Genomic DNA, 26,772 nt, shown 5'->3' with positions numbered 1-26,772 from the left:
ACTAGACTGCAGATCAATGAAATGATAAATCTGACAGGGGCTTTAAGCGCTTGGTAGTCACACATTTCAATTTAATCCCATAAAATGTGTACGTATACACATGAAGCAGCAGGGCACATGCTAAAAACGGCACGTCAATCCACGTCGGCAGGTTTATGAAAATAATGCGTTTCGAAGTAAAGCTGAGGGTGACACACTTGCTCCTGCATCTTTTGTCACCGGGGCTGTCACCTGGATAACCTGCCCCATCATCTCTGACCTGGACACACAAGAGAGCACACAAGAGAAACACACCTGTGTCGTCTCTGCTTTCAAAGGCCACTCTTCGCTGGATTACAAGTGGCCATTTACAATAAAATTATAACACGGTTTATTATGCATGATTAAAACATGACTTAATCTTTTGTGCGGAAACCCCTGTAAGAATAAAGCATGAACATTTACTAGTGCTCTTTATGCCCCAGGATGTTCTGCGGAGCACAATTACACTTACTTAATACTCACGACAGCCCTCTGAGAGGCTGTAAAATTCTATTTTAGTCAGAAGTTCAACCTTGCATTTCTGGAAGGCAATCAGGAATTTTTCTTTACATTTGTTTTTCCCACTGATGATTTATTCGTCCGCGAGACTCTAAATGCAGATTTGTGAGTTCTGCCTCATTAACTACCTTCTGCAATTATTTCCTCCCCCCAGAATTCACACTTCTTATTCTTCCAGGGGAGGGTAGGATTACATAATCAAAACAGCTCCACGAGCATTTTAATGAAAAATGCATCATCCCCTGAAAGTGTTGTTGTTTTGCTTGGTGCTACATCAAAATTTCCGGTCTTGGCTTTTCACACTTAATTGAAAAGGAACTGAAACACAGTCACTGGTCAGAAAGACCGCTTCCTTCGCCATGTGAAGTCAAGTTCAAGTTCAACAGGGCCTGCTTCTCCTGGTTTTAGTTGATTCCATTTGGTGTGCAATAAATTAACTGAAGTTTACACCAAAGGGAACGAAAGCTGACAAAGAAAATACGCTACACCTGAACAGGAGTTTCAGGTTCTTTAAACAATTTGTCACAAGTTAGTGCCCCAAGTACGCTCACCTTGAGATAACAGCTTACATCACAGGATACCGTCGGTCTCCTTGGTTTTGTCTGTGCTTTTTGTATTTCAAAAAAAAATACACACACACACACACACACACACCCTCCTCAAAGAACGGGGTCTTCAGGAACATTATCCCCCCCCCCAGACTACAGATGGGGTGACTGTCACATTCACAAAGGTGATCTGGAACCAAATACTTTGTTCCTATCGTCTAAACACCTGCCTCCAGGGCACAGGTGGGCTGGGGGGGGGATGGACTGGGGCTTTGGGATGCGCCCATCACACGGTGGTGTATGAACACCCGGCCAACGGGGACCCACTGTACTGCAGAGCACGGAGAGGTCTACCCAGTGTTCCATCATCCATGTGGGAAGAGAATCTGAGAGAGAATGGATGTGCGTGGATGTATGACTGGGTCACTTGGTTGTACAGCAGCAACTGCCACAGCCTGGAAACTGACCATACTTCAACAGAACTGCCTCCAAGTTCCCTCTAGGTCTTTGGCAATGCCTATTTGATCAAGGAAATATTTTGGTTTACCTTGCTTACTTGATGCCAAATTTTATTATTTTAAATTATTAAGAAAAATATTTCATCGCTATTTCTACCTCCCTGTGCTTTTCGACGTATCTTTCTAGACTCACCAGATGTCTCAATAAGAGTCCAGAGCCGTGATGCATGCCTTTTTTTTTTTTTTTTGTCTTTTCGCCATTTCTTGGGCTGCTGCCGGGGCATATGGACGTTCCCAGGCTAGGGGTCGAATCGGAGCTGTAGCCGCCGGCCTACACCACAGCCACAGCAACGCCAGATCCTTCACCCACTGACCGAGGCCAGGGATCGAATCCGCAACCTCATGGTTCCTAGTCGGATTCGTTCATCACTGAGCCACGACGGGAACTCCCCGTGACTCATGCTCTTGCTTCGTCGACGGGGCGTCATCCTGCGCAGGAGGCACGGGTACTGTCACACACACCAGTTTCATGATGCGGAATCCTGAGTCCTGATGTGCTCTGGCATCTTAGAAACACCCTCTACTGGTCTGCCGGTCATTTTGATCGCAACATTTTTACATTTATCCCACAATTTCACCACTTCATCATTTTTTTTTGTCTTTTGTTGTTGTTGTTATTGTTGTTGTTGTTGCTATTTCTTGGGCTGCTCCCGCGGCATATGGAGGTTCCCAGGCTAGGGGTTGAATCGGAGCTGTAGCCACCGGCCTACGCCAGAGCCACAGCGACGTGGGATCCGAGCCGCGTCTGCAACCTACACCACAGCTCACGGCAACGCCGGATCGTGAACCCACTGAGCAAGGGCAGGGACCGAACCCGCAACCTCATGGTTCCTAGTCGGATTCGTTAACCACTGAGCCACGACGGGAACTCCCACTTCAACATTTTTAAAAATCACATATAAAAGGCAAATGAAAACACTCAGGAAGGATGTGATGGCATCAACCCACGCATTCATTCGTTCCTTGGACAGCATTTATTTAGATGCCACACGGTACCAGGGACCACTCAACGAGCCGGAGACACAGGGTGGCCTCGATGGAGGCCCTGCTCCCCTGGAGCGTCCATTCTCAAGGATTCAGACAGGAACCAACACACAGATCATCACTCCGATGAAAAGAGCAGCTTGCTAAGGGGACTGAGAGTGGCATCTGGGCGTGTGGCTGGTCAGGCTGGCCACTAGGACCTGGTGGCAGGTGGACAGAGACCCATGCTCCCCAAGCTGGGTCAGGCCGGAGATCGCCTTCCTAGTGACTCTGAATGAAGCAGGACGGGGTCACTTTAATCTAGTTCATTTTTAGCAATGTTCAGCTTAAATTAATTTCGGGATTTGAGTACAATTAATTCACTAATAGAACTGTCTTGAAGCCAGATAGGGAGCTGGCAGGATGGCAACGCTCTCCCTACGAATTCTGCCAGCTTCCACTCCAACGTGTCAGCCCGCACGGCTCCAGCTCGGCGGACCCTCTTCGTGCTGCGCCCATGAGCAAGTGTGTGGAGAGAGCCTGAAATAAATAAGTGTAAAATGGGTCAAGACCGTCGCTTCTATTTCTGTTTTTCACTGAAGAAAATGTGCCCCATTTCCAGAGGCAGAGAAAGGAGACCTCGGGATAAAGGCAAACTAAAATACATACTGAACCCATATACATGCGTGTGTATGTACAGGCATATGTGTACCCCCCCACACACACACACACGCGCACCACTATATACATGCACAAACATTCCCACACATCTGACTTGCTTCCCAACGGTCACTCAAGATGGGTCCTTTCACAAGCGTTTTTTTTTTTTCCAATCATTCACAGTGTAACTTTTATCGGGTTGTAGGCTGTATCTTTAAGAGGCCACAAAACTTTTTTTAAGAGATCAAATTAAAATTTAAAGGTTCAGATTCAATTAACACTCCTTTTAGAATTTTTTACTGACTCTGCATATTTCATAAACTACTTAAGTTTTGTTTTGTTTTGTTTTGTTTTTTCCAACGCAGCATCCCGGGGAGGGGTCGTTATGTACAATCAGCCCTTTCGTTCAGATTAACGGGGCTAAGTACACATTGATGTAACAGAACACAAGCCTCCGAGAGGCTCCCCTGCTGGAGACTATTAGCTGAAGCACAGGACTAAAAAGGTGAACGTCTCACATTTAATTCCCAGCACTTCCAGTCGTTACTGCCTAGGCCAGTTTCACACGTTAAACAACACTGTATTTCAAAGGGACACTGAATAAGAAAAAGGACACACAGTTCCTAATTACATAAGGTCCTAACAGTAAGCTACAGGTGACTTCCACTATGCCCTTCAAACTGCCAGCGGTGCCAAAGGAAGGCCTATCTCTCACCGACCTCCCTGCGCCCGGGGACCTCTGCGCAGAAGAGCCACAGGGAGAGGGATCCGGGGTACCGCCTGGTGCTAATGAGTCTTACAGGACACGTTGGGGACACATCATGGTGCAGGGGTGATGCTAATTCGTTTTTCCAATTTGGGGCTGATTTCTCATCAAAGCTCAGACTGAATATAAGCGTGACTGTTGACCTCCAGGGAATTGAGGTGAGTGAACAAGAACCATCACAGTCAGGCACGTGCGCCGGGCTCAGAGGCCAGTCGGTCTCATCAGCCTTGAGGATGCGACTAAAAAGGACACATCACAAAGAGGAAAGAGCTGTAGGCCTCCTGCAAGGGACGTGCTCGTGCCTGTCAGGATCTGTGTCCCCGGGTGCAAGCCAATTAAATGACTAGTTACTGAGACACCAGAACAGCAAATGCAAGATTTCAGGGCAGTCAGATGTGAATTCTATGTATATACATATTTTTTAAACAAAAAATGTGATGTTCTGTGGCATCGGCAGCTTCCGACTCGCTTTCTGCTGCTCTTTGCGCATTTGCTTTCTGCTACCAACACCTTCAGACCTGTATGAACAAAAACGGTGTTCATTCTCTCCCCTCAAAAGAGTCACTGAGTTTACCTTTTCGACTTGAAAGTGGGACCCCATCGTCACTGCCCCGGCTTCTCCCCACCTTTGTTCACTCACACCCACGAGCAGATGCTGGGCTGGGTGCAAAAGAAACAGACACAGCTGAGGCCCAGAACCTGCTCCAGGAAGCCCCCCGTTTAGTGAATTAAACACCCCAACGGAGAGAGAGAGAGACATTCTGATGCGGCAAAGGCCCTCAGAGCAACATGTTTGACGGGGAAACCACAGGCGTGGAGAAGGGACAGCCAGGCTGGCCTTGCAAGGCCCTGGGGAGGGAGAGAAGAGCACAGGTGAAAGGACAGGGTGGGGGGTGGGCGGGTGGCTGGTGGAGGTGTGTCGTACTTGATCCTGAGGGCCAGTGGGGTCCGGTATTTCTCCACCGGCACCTGCGTCTACATCTGGGGACTGCAGTACTGGGTTAATGAAATCTTTATTAGCCAAGCAAATCCAGAGAGCCAGCGTGCCTGGGGGTTCTGTGTACCCCGAGGGCTTGCCTACTGCAAGCCCAACATCTGCCTTGGTTGAGGTCACACTGGCTGTGCTGGTTAAAGCTTACACTTCAGAGTAAATTTCTGAAGGAACACATCACAAACTGAAATGTCACACTTTGGATTTTTTGAGGCAAGAATTTTAATAAGAGCCTGCTGGCGACCCACGTCGAAATTTTTAAAAATGAACCCATGTCCAAATGCTCACTTCCCTGGTCTCCTAGACACCTGCCTTCACTGTCGAAGAAACCAGAACTGCGTGTGGTACCAAATTAAGCAATCATGCCAACAGTGTCTCTAAAAAGCTATTCCTTTGGTTCTCTTACACAACACGGGTTATAATTTACAAGGAGCGTCATAAAATAGCTCTTCTTTTGTTGGGATACATTCCAGTCCATTCGTCATAAAGATTTATGTGTAAAGGAGTGACTTTATAAGCAAAACATCATTTATTGGGGAGAAAAACCTCAAAACAAACTGCAATAAAGCCACTGATGTTCTTTTCATCTCTTGCTTAGTTTCCACATCTTGGTATTTCCCCATCGGATGGAAACATTTTAATTAGAATAAAGAGAGCTGAAGAAAATGTGTGGGGTGAGTAAGCTTTCGTTATTACTAAATTGTGTTTACTGAGGTGTTTCTTTCGAGTGAAAACAAGGTCACAAGTTCATCCTTTGTAGAAGAAAAACAAAATGTAGAAGTGCACACTTAGGGACCAAGTGGCCTCTCCCTGATACTCAGTGGCACTGAAAGCACAGGCCACCTGTAGGAGACCCCGCATCCTGGTGACACTGGCTCACCCGAATCAACAAGCGACGACGCCTCCTACCCGAGGGCATCCACGGACGTGAAGGTCACAGACTCAAGGCCTAAAGTCGGCTCTGCCTAACGGGGGGCTGGTAGGACTTTTATGGGGTTGAGGGTTAATGGACTCAGGGGAATGTGAGGTAATTTACACTCGATGAAGGTAGGAATCCGGGTATCCGTCCGCCTTTGCCCCGGGCTCATCATCAGTGTAGTCAGAGTGTGTGTGCGGACGGGTTACCCTTTCAAAGGGTTCACCATCCCTGGCCTCCGAGGCCACAACAGAGCTTTCTGACCTCAGCATCTGTGTTTGTCAAAGACACGGTGTGGCTCACAGTCAATACAAATGCACACACGCACATGCGTGCACACACGCACACACGCGTGTGCACACACACACAGGTATACCTCGCTTTCTGCGCCTCACAGACAGTGCGTTTCTTACGCACTGAAGGCTGGTGTAAACCCTCTATCGAGCAAGTCCACCAGTGCCACTTCTCCAACAGCATTTGCTTTCTGCATGTCTCTGTGTCCCATCTTGGTAACTCTGCAACATTTCAATCTTTTTCATCGTATTCTCTCTGTCACAACGATCTGCAACCAGTGATCTCTGATGTCACTACTGCAAAGGCTGCAACTCGCTGCAGAGTCTATGACCAGGTAACAGGTTTTTGCAATAAAGTACGTTTCTGTTTTGTTTTTTGTTGTTTTTTTTTTTTTTTGTCTTTTTGCTATTTCTTGGGCCGCTCCCGGGGCAGGTGGAGGTTCCCAGGCTAGGGGTCTAATCGGAGCTGTAGCTGCCAGCCTACGCCAGAGCCACAGCAACGTGGGATCCGAGCCGCATCTTCAACCTACACCACAGCTCATGGCAACGCTTAACCCACTGAGCAAGGGCAGGGATCGAACCCACAACCTCATGGTTCCTAGTCGAATTCGTTAACCACTGCACCATGACGGGAACTCCAAAGCATGTTTTTAATTCAAGCATGTACATGGCACACTTAACAGACTACAGTATAATGCAAACATAACTTTTAAATGCACTTTTAAACCCCCCCCCAAAAAAAATCATGTGACTCACTTTATTGCATTATTTAATTTGGCACAGTGGTCTGGAACCAACCACTCTGGGGTGCGCTTGTGTGTGTGTGTGTGTGTGTGTGTGTGTGTGTGTGTGTATGCACCTGTCTGTGTGCCTGTGTGTATATGTGTGTGTGTATAAATACAAATTCTTTGCATAGTAAGAGACTCCCCACACCTGCCTTTTCAAAGCCTCAGAGGACAGGCAGGTTCTGTGTGCAACTAATATAATTTGAGGAATTTGAGGATTGTGCCAAAATAAAGATAAGAATCTAAAGATATGACAAAATAAAGCCTCTAAAGGATAAAAGTAAAAACCCAAGTGAAAAGCTGCTATTTTTGGAAGCTCCTGTCAAAATTGCGGCCTCATGCTCTGATGTTTTACTGTGACTCAGAAATCTTGCCTTAAATTCCAAGGACTCACTGCTTGGATCCAATTTGAGGCAAGAGCAATCCCCTGGCACCTCCCCGATGCTCTGGGAATGAGATGGGTGAGGGCCAGGCCGCCCTCCCTGGGGGGCAGAGGGTTAGGGCAGAGCCGCTGAGCAGCAGCGCGCCAAGGGCCCGGCCGCCCTGTCCTTCCTCTCCGACCCTGCTCGTCTCATCGGGAGGTTTCAGATCCAAACGGACAACCTGCCACAAACCTTGGCCTCTCTGTTCCTGGACCCATTCCCCTCTGAGAACCAGTCATTCCCAAGACCTCCGCTGTCCAGTACAGTAGCCACACGGGGCTACTGAAACATGCCTGGGCTGAACTAACTTGTGCTGCAAGTAGTAAAATCCAGATCGTTTGCTCTACATTTCAAAGGTGCAGTACAAAATACAGGTACAATATCTCAGTAATTCAATTTATAGTGGTTACATGTTCACAGAATACTTTAGATACGGGGGCTAATAAATAAAATCGATCCCTAAAGTCAACCTTACTTGTTTACACTCTTTAAAAACATGGCCACTGGAACATGTACATGAGATACGCGGTCCCAATGGACTTCTCCTGGACAGCACCGCCCTAGACTGCGAGGCTGCCAGAATCGCACCCCTCACGGCACCAAGTTCAAGCATCGCACCCTGACAGCCCTACCCCTTACTCCATCGATCCCCCAGGGCCTCTGGCCACCGCTCCTCTCCCTCATGCTTCACTTCTGCTCCCTGCCAGACATCACATCAGCATTCAGCTCCCCTGGCAGAATCCTAATCGCAAGTTAAATCCAACTCTCTGCCCTCTCCTGGCCTGCACCTGGGCAGCAGAAAACACAACTCCTTGAAAGCACCTGCTCCCCGCCCCCATTTTTGCTTGAACTGGCTGGAACCAGTGCCGTCCTCCCCACCCACTCGTCCAGCTCTTGTCCAAGTTGCCAATGACCTCTGTGTGGCCAGAGCCAGGGTCACGCCTCAGCTTGTCTCTTGCTCGCCCTTCAGCAGCACGTGATACAGAAGATCACGCTGTGCCCTGAACGCCTCCCTCTGGCCACGGCTCTCGGGGTCGCTGCTCAGTTCCCCACCTCGGCTTCGCTTCCTTCTCCTGCTCCCTCTTATAACCCGGGACCCTCCGTGCTCTGTGTGGGAACCTCACTATCCACAGTCCCTGCAGGATCTCCTCTACCCACAGCTCTAAGAACCTTCCACATGCTCACAACACCAAAGACTCTGGCTCAAGGCTGGGCCTCTCCTCTAAGCTGTGGCCGCCTCTGGATGCTCCACGTGGCTTCTTGAAGTCAGCACATCCGAGAGCTTCCTCCTCAGCCATCTCCGCAAGCTGCTGCTCCCCCAGGCTTCCCCATTTCCGTGGACGGAGCTGCATCCTTCCCAGCACTCAGGCCCAAACACCAGCATCAGTCCCAAGCCCTATTTCCAGACCGCCAACCAGCTCCTCCCCCGCAACATGCCCAGCACCTTGATCCCTTCTGACTGCCCGAGGCCGAGCCACCTCCAGCTGGTGCAACTGTCTCCTCTCTGGCCCCCTCGGCCTCCTTCCCTAGCCCCCAAACTAGGGATCCACATTTTCTTAAAAGAGCCAGAGAGTAAATATTTTAGGCTCCGCGGGCCAGATGGTCTCTGTGGCAACTACGCACTTGGCCGTGGCCGCCTAAAAGCAGCCTCACACGATGGGCAGATGAAGGGCAGGGCTCTGCGCCAGTCAAAGTGGAACTTAAACAGACACTGCCATCTGAATCTCACGAAAGTTTCGTGTGCCACAAAATATAAGTATTCATCTTACTTTTCCCCAACCATTTAAAAATGGAAAAAGCATTCTTGGGCTGCTGGCTACACTGAAACAGGCAGCAAGCAGGCCGGATGTGGCCTCAGGCCACAGGTGTGCCAGCCACTGGCCTGGTGTCTACTGCGCATTCAAAGCCATCCTTGTGATCTTGCTTTCCTGCTCAAAAACTGATGGACGGAGGCAGGAGAGACACACCTAGATCCATAAATAGCGCTTTCAGGTGTGTAAGGGCCTACTTGCACCGAAGGGCTCAGCTCCCCTCCTCATTCGGTAGAAGCAAAGACCTCCCGTGGCCTCTAAGGCCCTAGGGCATCTCACTCCTGACCGCCTCGCCTTCTGCTCCTCTCTGCCGCCCTCACTCAACACAACCACCTTGGCCTCCTTGCCTCATTGCCACACCCACATCCACCCAGGATCTTTGCCTGCGCTGCTCCCTCTGCCTGGAAAACTCCTACCCCGGATGTGGACACGACTCACTGTGTCACTGCTTCAAAGCACCTTAGGAGAGACAGCTGCTCCCGCCACGCTGCCAAAACAGTGCGCCCACGCCTGCACACGCGCGCGCACACACAAACACACAGACATCCAGGGGCCCCTGGGAGGGTTTACCTTGCTTCACTGTTTCCTCATCACACTTACAGTCCTAGGACAGTTCTTTCTTAGAAATAAACAGATTAGGCAGTTTTTCAACCAGGGAACACAAAGAGCAGGGCGTTCAGGAGCAGGAGATCTGGTGGTAGGCTGCCTGGGTTGGAGCGCCAGCAGCCCCACGCATGAGCCTCTCTGTGCCTCAGTCTCTCATCTGTGAGAGGAGGACAGTGGCCCCCTGCACCCTCAGTGTTCTGCAGACTGAATGCATAAAAGCAACTGGCACACACAGTCACCGGTGACTGCTACCTGCGTTTTGGTCACTACGTCCTGCCCTCTGTGCCAACAATAAGACAGGCTCTTCCAGGGAAGCAGCTTTGGTGTGTTGACTGCTTCAGTCCTGGTACCAGGGACAGTGCCTGGCACTGGGCATTCCAGACACATTCACTGACCAAACAAGTAGACTTCTGATTTTGATCCCAACACACAGATATCAGGGAGGGCAAAGACCTTCTCCAAACCCTGCTACCCCAGGCAGGCCTGCTGACATCTCTCTCTGTGGAAAAACCCTGAGCTGACCACAACTGCCGTCCTCCAAGCGGCCACCGTGTCAGGGCATGAGAAACAAGCTGAAGCTGTGCGGGACTCTGAGGTTACTCGTGCAGGTCTCTGACCAAATGAGCGAAGAAACAGACGCCACGGTCAGGTTCAAATCCCACAGGTAAAATGCCCACTTCGCACCCAGGAACACAGCTCTGCCAAGGCCTGACACTATTTCCCAGACACAAGCACCAAAGACTGTTTGCTCCAAGTAGCTCACGTTTAATTGACTTCTGCAGACAAAGAGCATCTCATCAAAGAGAAGTCTTCCCTGAGCAAAAAGGTGGTAAAAACACTTCCATCCACCCGGCATATGGACTCATCACTGACAACCAGCCCCGGCATCGTGGGTCTGGCAGCTCTCCTAAGTTTTACTGGGAAATGGTACGACGACGAGTGAAAGCACCTTCGCGTTCCGCCACTCTGGGAACTGGCCTTCAATCTAAAGATATGGACACACATCCTGGTCTAACAGGGGCTCTTCCTCCAGCGAGAAGCCCCTCCTTCCTTTACAAGACACAAGGACGGGAAGGCCACCCATCACCAAGCAGAGCAGCCACCCGGTCTTCTGAGCTCTGCGAGGTTTCCCTGCGAAACACGAAATGAGTATCCTCAGGGCCAATTCTGCCCAACAGGAAACAGACGCATGAGGTGGAGGTGGGAGAAGCACCCCTAGATCCATAAACAGCGCTTTCAGGTGTGCAGGGGCCTACCTGCACCGAATGCCAGAACATCGTGTGCCTGGATAAGCAAAGCCTCAGGAGGAAGGGTAAGAAACTGGGGGTGAAGGAGGGGATGAACCCCAAGAGGTCACAGTGAACTGAGCCTGGGGCCCACTGGGGGGAGGTTTTTCTCAGAAGTGATGAGACCTGAGAGCCGTCGTTTGCTATCATCCCGGCGTTGGCTTTGTTTTTTCATTCTGCAGTGAGCTGGTCACTAAGGGCGCCGTGACACCGCACTGAGGACACACACAGACCAGGCGGCACCCGTCCCATCTCAGGCCTGCACGGCGGCACGGGGGCAGGACCTGGAGAGTCGGGATGACCCCGCGCTGTATTGAGCGGAGGATCCTAAAGAGCACTTTGGCGGCTCTTGCGATCCAGCACAAAACCACATGCCCGGTGATCCACCAGCTGGGCGGTGGTAACACCCTTGATTTGAGGCTTGACAGCTTTGGCTGGGACGTAACTCCGACGTAGTGAACTTCCACCCTGAACTGTGAGGGTTACCCCTGGACTGGGCATCGCCGAGAGCGCTACCCAAATCAGAGTCTGGTTAGAGAGTAAGACTACCTCTCCCTCCAGGGCACTTCAAGGAGTGCTGTGCTCTCGGCTTCGCTTGTTTGCAAGATCAGAAAGCCACGGCTGTTTGGTTTACAGAATGCCAGGATAAGAACCATCTGCCTGGTCTGGTGTTTCTTTAATTAAAACTTTAATTACAGATATATCTCTGCACAGATACGTGCAGTCTATCAGCTCCTGCTCTTAATTACCTGCGCTAATGAGAACTAAAGGAGAGGGAGCGCTGGCTGCGTGTCTCCGACGTGCCAGCCCTTGTGCCAGACGCCTTCACACAGACCAGAGCAGGTTGGGAGAACCCAGGGGTCAAGGGGCCTCCGCAGCCAAGCTGCAACAGCCCTGCCAGCCCTCTTCTCACCACTGCAGAAGCAGGCAAGTCCCTTGGGCTGCTCCCCTGGGAAAAGGCAGGGCTGGGTGGGATAAGAGCCTCCAAGGGCCCAGGAAGGAGACAGGGGCCTGGGCTTCCCAGGGTAACTGATCCCAGCTCTGGGCAGGCACACGCAGGGTGGGTCTATCATTTCTGACCCCACCAGAGACCCCTGCAGTCTAAAGCCTCTGGTTCTGGGACTCTTCTCACAGAAGGGGTGCTGGCTGCTGGTGGGTGAACCACCAAACTGGCCCACAATGGCACAATGCAGCTTACAATGCAGCCAACTACAGGATCCACACCCTGGCCCATGCTCTGGAAGCACGTGGTAGGTACAGTTTGTTCTTGCTTAGAAATTACATCAACATCCTCTAGTTCTGCACTCCTGATCAACAGTCCTCTCCCAGAACAGCCAGCTCAGAGTCTGGGATGAGGGCAGGCCCCTCGTGTGAAGGCTGTACAAATGATCCTGGATAGGCCAAGGGCCAGGGCCAGGACGCCACTGCTACGGAGCCCCCAGCCTTCCTGGTGACAGTGGTGGCGGGGAGCTGGAGGCCTTACTAGGTGAGTCAGGGGTCTGGCAGCTGAGGGACCAGCTGGCCAAATTTCTCGTCCGGGGCGCAGCCAGGTTTGCCGGCAACCATAGGGCGGCAGGTAGCAAGAGCAGCACCTGGTCTGAGTCCCAGCTCTGCAACCCCCAGGGCTGTGACCTTACAGGGAGTTTCTCCAGCCTACCTGAGCACCCATGTTCGCAGGTGCAGAAGGGCATTAGCGAAGCCTGCCAACCTCATAGGTCGATGCGGACAATTACACAGAAACACACGGGAGAACGCGGCACCCAGCAGTGCCCTCCTTCCCCGTGGGGGCCAAGTGCCGAAGCCGCGCACAGCCAGGTAGAGATCCCTCCCAGCTAAACGCGCTGTGGCTCCTCGAGAGCTCGCTGGACAGCTTACTGACACTCAAAGAGAACGAGGCAGTGCTGACTAAGTAAAAGTGGGGTCTCTCCCCCCGGGGTCTTTCTCGTGTCTCCTGGGCCAATAACGGCTTCAAAAAAACCCACCTACCAACAAAGGGTCAAGCAGCTCTTAATTATCTCAACTGTTCTTCCTGAAAAGTCAGGAACCAGATTGAACATGAAGCGTCGTGACTCGCATTCCATCCAGCTCCTCCCTCTGTGAGTGCGCCCGGGTGCCCCGGACAACGGTACAGGACCAAGAGGGTAACTCTTTGACATTTAATCAACCCCTGCAAGGTGTATGCTCCCCCCCCCACCCCGATTCCCACTTCATGGAAACCCCCACTCTGCCTGGGCTTCTCCCAGTGTGCAGGATCTGGCCTGGATGCCACGGCCACGGCCACGCTGCAGAAGCACACGCCTCCCCTGCAGCAACTCAGCCCAGGCTCTCCAGGACCCTCTGCATAGGCACCAGGGTTATGTGCCCATTTTAAAGAGGCGGAAACTGAGGCACGGAGAGGTGACGTAACTGTCTCTGTCAGACCCTGCAAAGGGCCAGGACCCAGGGTGGGAGGTGGGATGGAAGCCAGGCAGCCTGGCCCGGGGCCGGTGCTCCTGGCTGTTCCCCCAGGACCAGCCACAAGGAGGACTGCACAGCCACGGCACGAGGCTGATCTTGGCAAGCACCTTTCTTCTGGGTTCCCAGGGGGTCCGCCATGCATTTTCGTTTATCCTGGCAACAACCCTAAAGAGCAAGGAGGAGACATACAATCTCTGCATTTCACACAGGATAAAAGGGAAGTCCAATCAATGCCTGCTTTACAAATGCCTATACGATAGCCGAACAACTGATTTCACCGCTTCAACTCCTGCATGAAGGTCTTTGGAAGTTAGTCTATATGAGTTTTCGAGTTTTGTGTGTCACTCCCTCCTCGCAAGGCAGCCCTGGCCCAACCAGAGACCCTGCTGGTCAAAAGCAGGTTTTGTGACCTCGGCCTAGGGTTTTCTCACTGAATCATGCTTACCAAAACTACATCCGTGTGGCTTAGAACTCTCTAGAATTCCTAAATACTAACCAAATAGGCGATGCTCATTGAAAACAGGCAGTAAATGTGTCCACAGACCAGCTCTCTTCAACCTAATTGCAAAATAAAATTATCATGATACAAACATTTCTCTTGGGTGCCTATTAATGTCTCTTTAGCGCCTTATGAAGAAAGTATTTGACTCTCCCTGGAGGACATGGGAGCCTACGGGGAGATGTCAAAAGGCCCTGATTCTGTCAACAGGGAGCCTGTGACTCTCTGGGGATCAGCAGCCAGCTCACCCTCAGGGGTCAAGGAGGTACAGGGCTGCTTAAGCAAGAGCAGTCGCAAGACTTCCACTCACAGCCCGCTTCTGCCCTGTGATACCAACTGCCAACTCTGAGCTACACCTTATTCTCTTGGTGCTAGAAGGATATGGTAGCAGGGGAACCAAAAAAGGATGGAATCTGGAAAACATTCCTATCCAACTCTCAAAGCACTCTCATTAAAAATTAAAAATTAAAAAAAAAAACCTTAAAATGCAAGGTTAGATAAACAAGTTGCTCCCGACTACTGGAACATTCATCCCAGGTGCTTTCTGGCTTTGTGATCATGGGATATCTTACCTACTTGCACTTCTCGGCTCTGCTATTTTGCGATTCTGTGAAAAGATACCCAACAGGCCAAGGCAGGTTCCCAGGTATGTACACCGAGCAGACGGCCACGAGCTGGTCAGCCTGGGCAAGTGTTCACAAATGTCCTGTTCTCCAGTGAACAGCTCCCTACAACTAACTTTAACTTGTGGTTCTAATGAATGACATAAACTTTTATAGGTATATCAACAAAGCTCAGAGAGGATTTAAATCCATTTCAGTGCTCATTTAGCAGCTTCAGCTGTGTGCAATTAAAGCCTCGGCATTAAATGCTGGAGAATAAAATAATGAGACACTTAAAAAATAATCTGTGCTTCAGCAGGCCATGCTAGGAGATTTCACACGATTTTTTTTCTTTAAGAACATGATTTCTCAGGAATATTTTGCCACTTCAAAGAGTGAACTCAAGTTTGATTTTCGTTTTCAGTTTCAGTTTTTCTGCTTCTGCACAAGAACTTTCTGAAAAATGGAATACAATTTTAAAAATGCATTGTCTGAGACACAATCATGAAACAACAGCATATGGCATAATAAAGCAATCTGGAATCTGGACCACCACAGCTGACCGACCAGCTTTCAGCAGAGACAAGAGGACACTTTTGACCAGGCTGAAAATGTTGCTTGTTCTTAACTTTTACCTCGAATAATGAATAAAATACTGAAGGAGGGGGAAAGGTGAAGTGTGGAAATGGCAACTTTCTTATCTTGCGGCCCATCCAGGGCATGAAAGGGCTAACCTTTTTCTTCTTTCAATACTTGAGAATATAAAATGTAATGTGAGGGTGTAGAAGGTGGCAGCTTAGACGAGTCACCTCAGTGGCCACTGTCTCTCCAAGGAGGATGAGGGTGGCCTTCAGATGCAGGGGTGTGTGGTGATGGCGTGGGGGTGAGTGAGCGAAGGGGAGGGCAGTGGAGTGGGGCAGGGGAGGGCTGGGGGTGCTGGTGTGTGCCAGTTGTGTGTGAACGCCAAGCTCGTTGAGCGGTGGCAAAACATGAATAGAAAAGGAGATATGCTGTACGGGGAAATGCACTCATTAAACTTAAATTTTAAAAGGATGAAAACACAGATTACACTTCATTTTTAAAACTGAAATGAATTTTAATACAGAAAATGAAGACAGCATTTTGCAAATTTTTGCTCAAAGGGGTATCTCTATTTGAGGAAATCAGCGTGTTACACTTTGAGAGATGAAATGTTACAGCTTGTACACCAAAATCAAAAAATGAAATGAAATTAAAAAATGAAATGGTTACCAAGGTAATGCAGGTCAGGGGATCAAAGGTGAAGGGTCACACATTATTAAAAAGAAATCCCAAAGGGCGGCCGCATCATGATCTCTGCAAAACAAAGGAGCTCCAGTAAGTAACACTAGCATCTCCGGGAGTTTCAAGTCAAGTTCTTGAAAAGAAGACTCTCCTGTAATTGAACACAGTCATTCCTGATTCCATGCAGAGCCATTTTTACTGACGTATGAAACCAAAATTTTTGTCAAATTTTAACCATTCCATCATATTAAAACCCCGAATATCTCCAATTAAAAGTGACTGGGAAGTACTGACATTTCCACTGGACCCCACACCCTGTTTTCTGGAAATGACAGTGCTTATAAGTTGCCAACGTATCAGAAAATCTAATTTGGTCGCAGCAGGGTGAGTTTGTTTTTTTTTTTTTTCCTCTCCTCCAGGAATGAGTTCCAAAATTGAGTTTTTGCAAATTTGTTTCATTTGAAGTAGCTGCATAAAATTTCCATTATTGGAACATTTAGAATAACAATGTTCTAGAAGACAGCAATAAAGTGATACATGATAAACTGTGTAACTATATCTATTAGGACCTGTTCTCACATTCAACTCTCACTGCACGGGGTGGTGGGGGGGGGACATTTTAAGCAAAATAACCCGCTATCTCTACTGGAATTACACAGAATTAATAGAAGCTTGACACAAGGACTATCTTAACGGGAAGAAGTATGACAGGTTAGGCCTCAACTTCTTGTTATTATGTACTCATCTTCCTCATTAGCAAACTAAAATGGATATTCATAAACCTTAGAAAGGACAGAAAGAGCTTAGGTTTTGTTTTGCATCATAAAGCTACCAGGCAAATCATGACAAAGATACTGAACTTTTTGGCAACAGCAAGCATAAAAACTAGTAGTTACAGTAAGTAGTTCCATAGTCATTGCACTAATAAATAAACAGCACTCATTTTATTTACTAGTGATCTTCAGTCTCCTCTCTAAAGCTAAACTGAGCAGGCCACATGCCCTGATTTCAAGATTCAAATTCCATAATTCTGCTGGACAGCAAGTTCTGAAAGACAACATGGGAGTTCCCACTGCAGCGCAGCAGAAACGAATCCAACTAGGAACCATGAGGTTGCAGGTTTGCTCCCTGGCCTCCCTCAGTGGGTTAAAGATCCGGCGTTGCCGTGGCTGTAGGGTAGGCTGGCAGCTGTAGCTTCAATTAGACTCCTGGCCTGGGAACCTCCATATGCCACAGGTGTGGCCCTAAAAAGCAAAATAAATAAATAAAATAAAATAAAATACAACACAACATGAATATGACACCTCTCTGTCTACAAGGGTACTGGGAGCCTAACTAGCAAAGAATAACTTTAAGCACCATTTCTTCTTCCAGGCTCCTGGTTTAGTTTCAATCTTACAATAGCTAATAGTTGAGTTTACCTTATTAAAAACAAATTGCGCAACTACCTACATATTAAAATACAGATAACTGCTCGAAAGTATTTTAGTAAAAGGGACAAGATATTCTTTCTGCTAGCTCAGAGCAATCAATAAGTAAACTCTATAAAGATTTTCTTCCCCTGATTAGCTTTTATTAAAAATAACGTGCAGAGCTTCATGCACTAGATACAAGTGTGTTAGTGCCTCAAGGCCACACTTCTAAAAACACGATTCTTTTTTTTTTTTTTTAAGTTTCATAGCTACTGAAAAGTAAACTAGCATTTCATTTATCTGGGATGCTCATCTCACGTAAAGTCTGTCACAAGCGTATTTGTAGCTGGGAGGCATGCAAGCAACTTTGAACACTACAGAAAGAATCAATACCCCATCAAAACAATGCATATGTTGTTTTTGTAGCATTGTTATTCAAACCACTTCAGCACATTTGTAAGAAAAGGCGAGAAGGCAGCAGTATACCCTTGACCAAGTTTTATTTTATTTAAATACTGCCTATTAAAAATGAGAAAAAGTACAGTCAGATCAAACATCTGTATGGTCCCTTCATTACCCAAACACGCGTATTCATTTCTTCTTGACAACGAGAGGCTAAAGTACTTACAGAGGTTTTAAAAGTCTTAAATTCTTTGTGTTAGCCCAAATTTTCTACCAGCTTAACCCCTGCCCAAAGTGGTACACACCAGCCTACTCCCACACGATGTGATCCCCGAGCCCTAAAGAGGACCTGAAAGCACCACAACCAACCAAACTCCCACAGCTGCACGGAAATGGACGCAATCTGAGTAATAAACACCAACAAACGACCCTCCCCACTGAACACTTGGAACTTCCGACAAACGAGTGGCTCTGAATACACATCTGCAGTAACGCTATCATTTTAGGTGACTGGAGGCAATCTGCGGAAACCGAGCAGGACCCTGTGGACCCTCCTGGGTTCGAAAGCCTTTCCCCGTCCCCCGTTTCTCATTCGAAGGAAAAAGGCTTCGCCCCCTAGACCTCGCAGCGTTCCAAAGAGCAGATTCAAAACGCTGCTACTCAGTAAAGTGAAGGAAGGCAGAAAAAAGGAGGAATAATCCAGAACTAAGAGCAGGCACAGAGCAGGACCCCCTCTCCCTGTTCTTCTGCAGAACCTGAGGCCCCCCACCCAGCGGGAGGATGAGCACAGGATTCCTGGGGCCCCGCCCAGTCACCTCGTCACCAGCCAATCAGAGGAAAACCACACACCAAGCAGCCCTCACCCCAAATTTTGCCGATTAAAAACTTCTCTCCCCAAACCAACAGCGAGTTGGGGGGCAGGGTGGTGTGAGCGCGAGCCACCCTTTCTCCTTGCTTGCTCTGGTGATAAAACTACCTCTGCTCCAAACTCCGATGTCTGGGTTTGGCCTCACAAACTTGCATTCTGCTCTCAATTCTAGAAGCTACAGCAGGAATTCCCTTGTGGCACAGTGGGTTAAGGAGCTGGTGTTGTCACTGCAGCATCTCTGGTCACTGAGAGGTGTGGGTTTGATGGCTGGCCCAGGAACTTCTACATGCCAGAGGCATGGCCAAAAAAGAAGAAGCTACAGGGCCTGAGTAACTTTTTATTTTTGTCCAAAGGACTGGTCCAAGCCAAAATCTGGGAAACAAAATACTCTCCTAGCCCATTCCTGGGCCCCAGGCAGAGTGCCTCAAGGACCAAAATCATCCACTTCCTTTTTCCTCCAGAAGCCTCCCTTTTCTTCAGCAAGGCCCAGGCATTAGCGGACTCTCTGACTGGAATGAACTGAGATAATACATACCAGTGCATGCAAAGACTCAGGGGTTTCTTTGACCCAAAACCCATCCCTAGGTGGGAGAACTAGCGTTTTACACCAAAGGTTAAAGAAGAAGGGTCCTCTTCCAAATGACACGCGGTAACTGAAACAAACAGAAGGTGCTCAAAATCCTACGTGAAATTTAAATTCACATTTTGTGGTGAGACACGAACAATTTTTTTTTTGTCTTTTTTTGTCTTTTTGCTGTTGTTGTTGTTGTTGTTGCTATTTCTTGGGCCGCTCCCGCGACATATGGAGGTTCCCAGGCTAGGGGTCGAATCGGAGCTGTAGCCACCGGCCTACACCAGAGCCACAGCAACTCGGGATCCGAGCCGCGTCTGCAACCCACACCACAGCTCACGGCAACGCCGGATCGTTAACCCACTGAGCAAGGGCAGGGACCGAACCCGCAACCTCATGGTTCCTAGTCAGATTCGTTAACCACTGCGCCACGACGGGAACTCCAAGAGACACGAACAATTTAAACACAGACTCTTCCCGGCTCTCTGGCCTCCTCTCTCCCTCCACTGCTTTGTGTATCTGCGTGACGCACGCCCAATCCGAGATGGAGCGAGGTGTGGGGCCGCAGGGCACAGCCTCTGTGGACAGGACGTTGACTGGTCAGAGCTGCTGAGACCCAAGACGGTGGACGATTTGACGTCCAGTGGACCCTCAGCCTCCTCGCCCGCTCGCTGTGAACCTTCAGCAGCAAGATGACACGGCCACAGCCAGCATGACAGTTCCGAGGCTGACCATAAAGGGCCAGCCTGACTCCCAGAAATCCGCCCCCACCCCAGGTGGGGGAATAACCCTCCCACTTGTTGCCTATGTAATGACCCAGCCCATAAACACTAACCTCCACATCCTGCAGGGCCTGCTCATCTTTTGAGAGGACCCACATTCTGCCCAGGGAATGCGTATCTCCCAGGGCCCCTCACCTTGTGAGGTGGCCCACTCTGTCCATGCAGTGTGTATCTCCCTAAATAAACCCCACGAGTGCCCTATATTAATAAATCCACGTCTTGCCTACGCCTTTGCCCCTCGCTGAATTCCTTCTGTGCTGAGACATAAAGACCGTGAGCTTCAGTGAAGTTCTGATACCAGGTAAGGGATCTTAATTAAAACACAGTGGGTTCGAGTCCCAACCTGAGTCTTGGCTGGCTTCAAGTTCCTTCTGAGTTGGGTGGTTTCAAAAGCTCCCCCGCTGGCAGGAACACCTGCTCGACCACAAAGAGAAACATTCTCCGGGCATCAACGAGACAATCCTTAAAGTAACATTCCCTCTGGATCTTTAAGAGGGCTCATGACCCACAGGATCTGGACTATGCAAACTGTCATTTGATGCACAGCCCTGTCTCTCGAAAAACTGAGATAACTGTGCCTTGATTTCTAACAGGCAGAACAGGTCTCAAGAGTTTTCTGAGATGCTCTTCCCAGTTTACGATCCTCAAATTTGGTTCAAATAAAATCTTCCAATACTTTCTTAGATCAGCTGATTAATCTTTTGTCAACACTACTAACTCTTAAAACTTTAGGGGCATAACTAGCATACATGCTATCCTCCATCTAAAACTGGACAGCTCTACTGTCACACTGGTAAGCTACGCTCCCCAAATAAGAGACACACCAAGTTCACTTTCACAAGACCGTCCAGTCATCAGAGTTCTGGCAAAGGGGACTCTTCCAGGGAAATCCTCAGCCATGTTTACTCTCACTGCCTGTACAACTTTTTGTCAGGACATGGTTTTCCAACACGCTCCTCCGTACTCGGTGGGGGAGTAGGGGGTTCCCAAGGCTGAGTCAGTACGTACATGCATACAAAGAAAACTGCTTCATTTCTCAACCAATAAACAGACATAGATGAATGTCATTTCTTTCCCTTTTTTTTCCTTTTCTTTTTAGGGCCACACCCATGGTATATGGAGGTTCCCAGGCTAGGGGCTGAATGGGAGCTTCAGCTGCCGGCCTAGTCCACAGCCACAGCAACATGAGATCCGAGCTGCGTCTGCGACCTACACCACAGCTCACAGCAATGCCAGATCCTTAACCCACTGAGCGAGGCCAGGGATCGAACCTGCGTCCTCATGAATACTAGTCGGATTTGTTTCTACTGTGCCACAATAGGAACTCCTGTCATTTCTAATAAAGTTAAATCATGACAGAAATGCTGCCATTTTTACCCCAAGCACATTACTTTCAAAACAAAACACAGGGACGAAACAAAAATAAACAAAGAAAGACAGAAAATAGCCAAGAAAATTTGGAGTCAGAGAAGCTAGGAGGCAGTTGAAAAAAACCCATTAAAACAGAACACTATATATTTTACTAATTCTTCACAAAAAGGCTATTAACTCAACAATATAATGCTTTCTGCAACAGATGCCAATCTCAGCAAGTGTATCCAGAGATTAAAAGGAGAAATGTCCAGCCAAAAGTTTATTACAGTTATGAGGCATAAAAAATCTTTAATCTATAAATATAAATAAATAAATCACTGAAACGTCACTCAATAAAACAATTCACATAAAAATAAGACAATTCACCAGAAAAAAATGCACTTGAGCTAAGTATATCCTTCAGTTAAGTGGGGATTATGTTTCTATTACCCTTTCATGTTAGAATTTGTTAGTTTTTTCGGCATGGTAGAAAGACTGCCTGTTTGAAAAACCAAGAAAATAAAAGCTTTTGGTCTCCACGTCTGTGGGGCGCCAAGTGCGGCCCAGGGCAGCACAGCCAGCAGGGGGCGCTCCCTCCCTCACCCGCTTCCGACAAGCCACCTCCTCTACCATTTTTCTCCGCCTTTCTGAAAATAGATTTCCTCTGTCAAGCTTCTCAAAGAGAGTCTGTTCTAAAATATGTGCCTGTTTCTCAAAACTTTTCATAAGTGATACAGCAACCTACACCTACAGTCATCATATTATTTCTGCTACAATCCTCAAAAAGAAAACAAACGCTCAAACTCCACGTTAAATACCTTCCTACCCAGGACTTTATCCTCAACAATGCAGTGTCTTCCCCAGTAGCACAAAGATCTTCAAAAGGAGGAAGACAGTGGGAGGAGGGGGCCCCGTGAGCATGGGGACTTCTGAGCGAGGGGCGCGCCCATCCTGCTGGAGCAGTGACACCTGGGGAAGGTCCTGGCAGTTTATCTCATGCCAATTACCCCTCAAAACTGCTACTTCGAATGGGGGGCGGGCACGAGGCAGGGGCTCTGCCCTCTCCCTGCACATGTTAAACCACACGGCCAGGCGTAGCCATCACACCAAGAAAGCTAACCCTAGAACCACCACCAACTCTAGACCCACCACTGGCTGCTGGTCTTCGTGGGTGAAATAATGAGAGTATCCTTGTTGTTTAAAATAAATGGATAAATAAATACATAAATACTAAAGACGGAAAACATTTGATACTGATGACTAGCTTTCATCTTAGCCACAAACCTGAAGTTACCACAGTTTCTAAATCAACAATCAGCTGTAGACACACTCCTAGTTTTGCAAATGATATGTAAATTTACCAAATATTCTTAAATTTCTTCCTCAGATTTAGCGTTTATATTATGTCAACTCTATCACAGCCAAGCCCCATTCCTTTCAGGTACTATCCTTACTAGGGAAAAAGAATAATATAATAAATGCCAAATTCCCCAGGTACAAATTTTTAAGAAATAAAACAAAAGGGAAACAGATTCACCCACTGCCTACTTGATTTCTATAGGACCCATCTCGAAGCTTCCTAAGCTGCTCATCAGCGCTGATTTTAATTGCGCGCCTGGCTTCCCACGTGACAGTCGGAGCAGTAGGCCGCCCGCTTTCCCCATTTCCTCTGGTCACCGATTCTCGAACTTCAGACCTCATCAGAATTCCCTATTTAAGCCAAGTCACTGGTAAAAATAGTTCCCAAGCCCTTCCCCTGAGAGATTACAGCTCAGTACATCAAAAGAGGAGCTAAACACGCTGCAGTTTTAGTAACCCCCCCAGAAGAGTCTGCGGAGAAGCGTCCACCAGCCCCACCTGAAGGGAAACTGCCCGGGGGCCGGGGTCCCACCCCCGCCTCCAGTCTCCACACAGACGGCAGACATCAGAGCTGCCAAAGAGGAAAGCAGAGACAAACCCCAGCTGCCAGCAGCTCCAGTTTTTAAATGCCAATAGGTGCCTGAAGAGTCTCTAAAATCCCCAAGAGTAAAGCTACACCGAAGGAGGGGGCGGCTGAGCGGGACACAGAGAGCCCCCTCCTCGGAACCAAGTCTGGGCTCCAGCGACAGCGCAGCCGCTCACGCCCTTGACCAGCCTGGACGCGGTACTTAAGAGTCTTCAACTGCATCACACTCTCACTTCTAACACCAAGATGACGACACCCGACTTCAGAGGGCTGCTGCGAATAGTCACAAAAACGAGAGACATAAAGCGAGCTGCCTGGTGCTCAGGACCTAAAAGGCGATGACTCCAGGCCGGCCACCTCCCAGTCTCAGTGGATGCTCCCCGAGGCTGCCCCCTTGCTTTCAGACGAGCAAAGGTTAAAGTTCAAGACGCAAAATCTTAAAAGTGGCAGGAATTCAAAGGACAGCTGTCCGGATCTGTCCTTCTCCAAGGCTCTGGCCCTGACAGGAACGGGAGCTGTCCCTCGGGCCCCGAGGGGCGCCCGCGGCCCTCTGCACACGGAGGTGCAGGGGCTAAGGCAACGCCTCAGGGGAGGTGGAGGTGCACGTCCACTCTGTGCCTGTCACAGCACCCCACACGAGGCACTTAAAGGTGACCTGTGTCGCCTCCGTCAGGACAATGGAAGGAACAAATTCAAGACTTGCTTGCATGCAAAAAAGGAAGAGCAATTACTCTCCATTCTGTAGTTCTACTCACTTAATTCAAAGACAAATTCATTCGTTCAACAAACATTTACAGAGCGCCTAACTCGGGGGCAGGCCCGGTTACTGGGTGCCCGGGACGTGTGGGGTAGGCCAAGGGTCTCGGCCTCGTCTAACCAGCCCCTGAGGCAAGGATCCAGTCGCTGCCAGCACCACAAGCTGAGAGAAGCGCCAGAGGCTGCGAACACACACGGCAACCCTACCCGGCGGCCAGGCCCTTCTCCGGGAGGCGGGGGGGGGGGGGACGGTATTCTTTCGCTGAGAGCTGACGGACGGCGAGGTGGAGCAGGCCCGTCTCCCAGGCAGACGACACGTCATGGACAAGGCATCGTGGGAGGGGACCCTGAGAGAGCAGGAGGGAGAAACCCACGGCTGGAGACGAGAACAAGGGGAGGGGAGCCAGGCAGAAGGCCGAGGGCTGACAGACGAGACGACACAGGCCTGGCAGCTGCTGGGAAACTGAATGGCATCTTAGGCACGACGGAAAGGCGTTGGAAGGACTGAAGAAGCAGGTGCCATAATCCAACAGGCAGTGTTTAAAACCCACTCTGGCATCTGGGCAGAGCCTGGTGGGGAGGGGACAAGGGGGCGAGAGGGACAGGGCGCAGGAGGGCCCTGGAAGCCGTCTGGGCAGAGGCCACTGTGAAGAGAGACTCGGAATGGAAATGTAGTTGGAAACAGAACGGGCAGACCTGGATTCAGGACATCCAAGATGAAGGAGGTACCAAAAGGGACCTCTAAGGGGAAGAAACTAGTAACTTCGGAGCGGACGGCCCGATAAACACTGCTAAGCCAGGTGCCCGGGGTGAGTGTCCTCGGCAGAAGTCACGGTAACGGTGATGAGGGTGGCCCTGGACCTCTGCGGTCCGTCGTCCTCCCCAAACCGTAACCCAGCCTGATCCCGAGCTAAACAACAGCTGACAAACCCAAGTGACGGACGCCATCCAAATACCGGCTCGCTCAAGGTCATCACAAACAAGGAAGGCCTGAGAAGCTGTCACAGGCCAGAGGAACCTAAGGAGACCTGCCAACTAAACAGCCAGTGGCCTCCTGGATGGGGTCCTGGCACAGAAAAGGGCATCGAGAAAAACAAAGGCGAGACGCACGCTGCGCGGCCGGCAGTGGTTACGCTACGGGGGCAAAGCAGGCTGGCGGGCGCGGGGCTCTCGATTCTGCTCCTGCAATGCCTCTGCAACCCAAAGCTGTTCTAAATGTACACATTCATTAAAACGGGCCCCCGGGTCTGAGCCGAGCACTGGGAGGGGCCCCTCAGTGAGACAGGGGAGGCAGGGGGACCCTGCGCCTATTTCCGACCCACGCACGGCACCCACCTGCCCATCCTCCCGTGGAGTCTCAGGTGGGCAGCTCAGGTGGCCCCGGGCAGGGAGAGCTGAGCCCAAAACCCAAATTCAGGAGCCCTCGGCTGAAACTGCGGACGTATGCAGAGTCACTGAGAGTAGGAACAGTCTTCAAGAGGTCAAGGGCCTTGGTCTGGCCCTGAGAAAATCCGCAAGTACGAGCCACACAGAGCAGAAGGTCCAGTCTCAGGCTCTGAGGGAACCCCTCCTTTAGATGCTGAGGAGAAGGGATCAGGACAGAACATCCAGAGTCGCTGCTTTGGCTCAGCAGGTTAAGAACCCTATGTGGTCTCTGTGACCCCGGCCAGTGGGTTAAGGATCTGGCATTGCCACAAGCTGTGACGTAAGTTGCAGACGAGGCTCGGATCTGGCGTGGCCGTGGCTGTGGTGTAGGCCTCAGCTGCGGCTCCAATTCCATCCCCCAGCCCAGGAACGTCCACATGGCGCAGGTGCAGCCGTTACAAATGAAAAAGAGAGAACATCCAACAGAGAAACCAGGGGCGGACACCATCCCCAAGGCCCAAGGAAAAGGCATGGTCCACTGACTTGAACGCGTTGGATGAATGGACACAAAGCGTGGTATGGTCATCCTGAAATACCACACAGCCTTTTAAGGGGGAAAGGACATGCGGATGGGCTCTGAAGACGTTATGCTAAGAGAAAGCAGCCAGCCGGCCACAAAAAGACAAACACTGTATGCGTCCACGTATCTGGCAGATTCAGAGACAGCACGTAGAATGGTGGCCACCAGGGGCCGGAGGGTGAAGGGAACAGGGAGCTAGTTGCACAAGGTGAATTTACTGAACGCCAAGGAACTGTACGGCTAAAAATGGTTAAGATGGTCAATTCTATACTTTCATTTTACCACAATCCAAAATTTTTCTAAATAAGTCTGGCTCTCAGAATGCTAAACCCGAATCCTGTGCTGCTGTGGCTGTGGTGTAGGCCGGCTCCGATTAGACCCCTAGCCTGGGAACCTCCATGTGCCGCGGGAGTGGCCCTAGAAGTGGCAAAAAGACAAAAAAAGACAAAAAAAGAAAAAAAAATGTCAAACCCTTATCAAGCTTCAATGATTTACAGTGAGACATTGAAAGCTGGATTCTTTAACCCAGATCAACACTTTCCAAACACTCCCCTACACAAGACACATGTCCCAAATTTCGAGCCCCTCATGCTCTGCGGGGGGCGGGGGGGGGCACCCAGACCCCAGACCAGTGATCTCTGACCTCAAGCATCCCCATCACTACCCCACAGGCCTTATAAATACTATCATTTTTAATGTGCTCTAAGATGTGGAGAAAGCCAGGAAGCAGCTGCTAGAGAAATGCTGAGATGATTTCAATTCTATCTATTTTCAGTGGCAGAAAAAAAGTTGCTCTGAATTAGTTTTCTCCA

The 26,772-nt window shown here is 49.5% G+C and overlaps 1 protein-coding gene across 4 annotated transcripts in view; it reads right to left on the bottom strand.

The window, feature by feature from the left end:
- LOC125133349 (calmodulin-binding transcription activator 1-like) overlaps positions 1-26,772 on the bottom strand; it is a 427,467-nt gene that overhangs the window by 331,292 nt on the left and 69,403 nt on the right. The window contains exon 4 of one of the 4 annotated variants that reach the window (XM_047791464.1): positions 15,735-15,998. The exons of the other annotated variants lie outside the window; for them this stretch is intronic. Coding sequence (XP_047647420.1) covers positions 15,990-15,998 — 9 coding nt within the window. The 3' untranslated portion in view covers positions 15,735-15,989. Of the gene's footprint in view, positions 1-15,734; positions 15,999-26,772 lie in introns of those variants that run through there. 4 annotated transcript variants of the gene reach the window in all.

Source organism: Phacochoerus africanus, chromosome 8 (assembly GCF_016906955.1).
Source record: "Phacochoerus africanus isolate WHEZ1 chromosome 8, ROS_Pafr_v1, whole genome shotgun sequence".
Taxonomy (NCBI): Eukaryota; Metazoa; Chordata; class Mammalia; order Artiodactyla; family Suidae; genus Phacochoerus; species Phacochoerus africanus.
The sequence above is the reverse complement of the archived record's forward strand: the minus strand, read 5'-3'. Positions and strand labels throughout refer to the sequence as shown.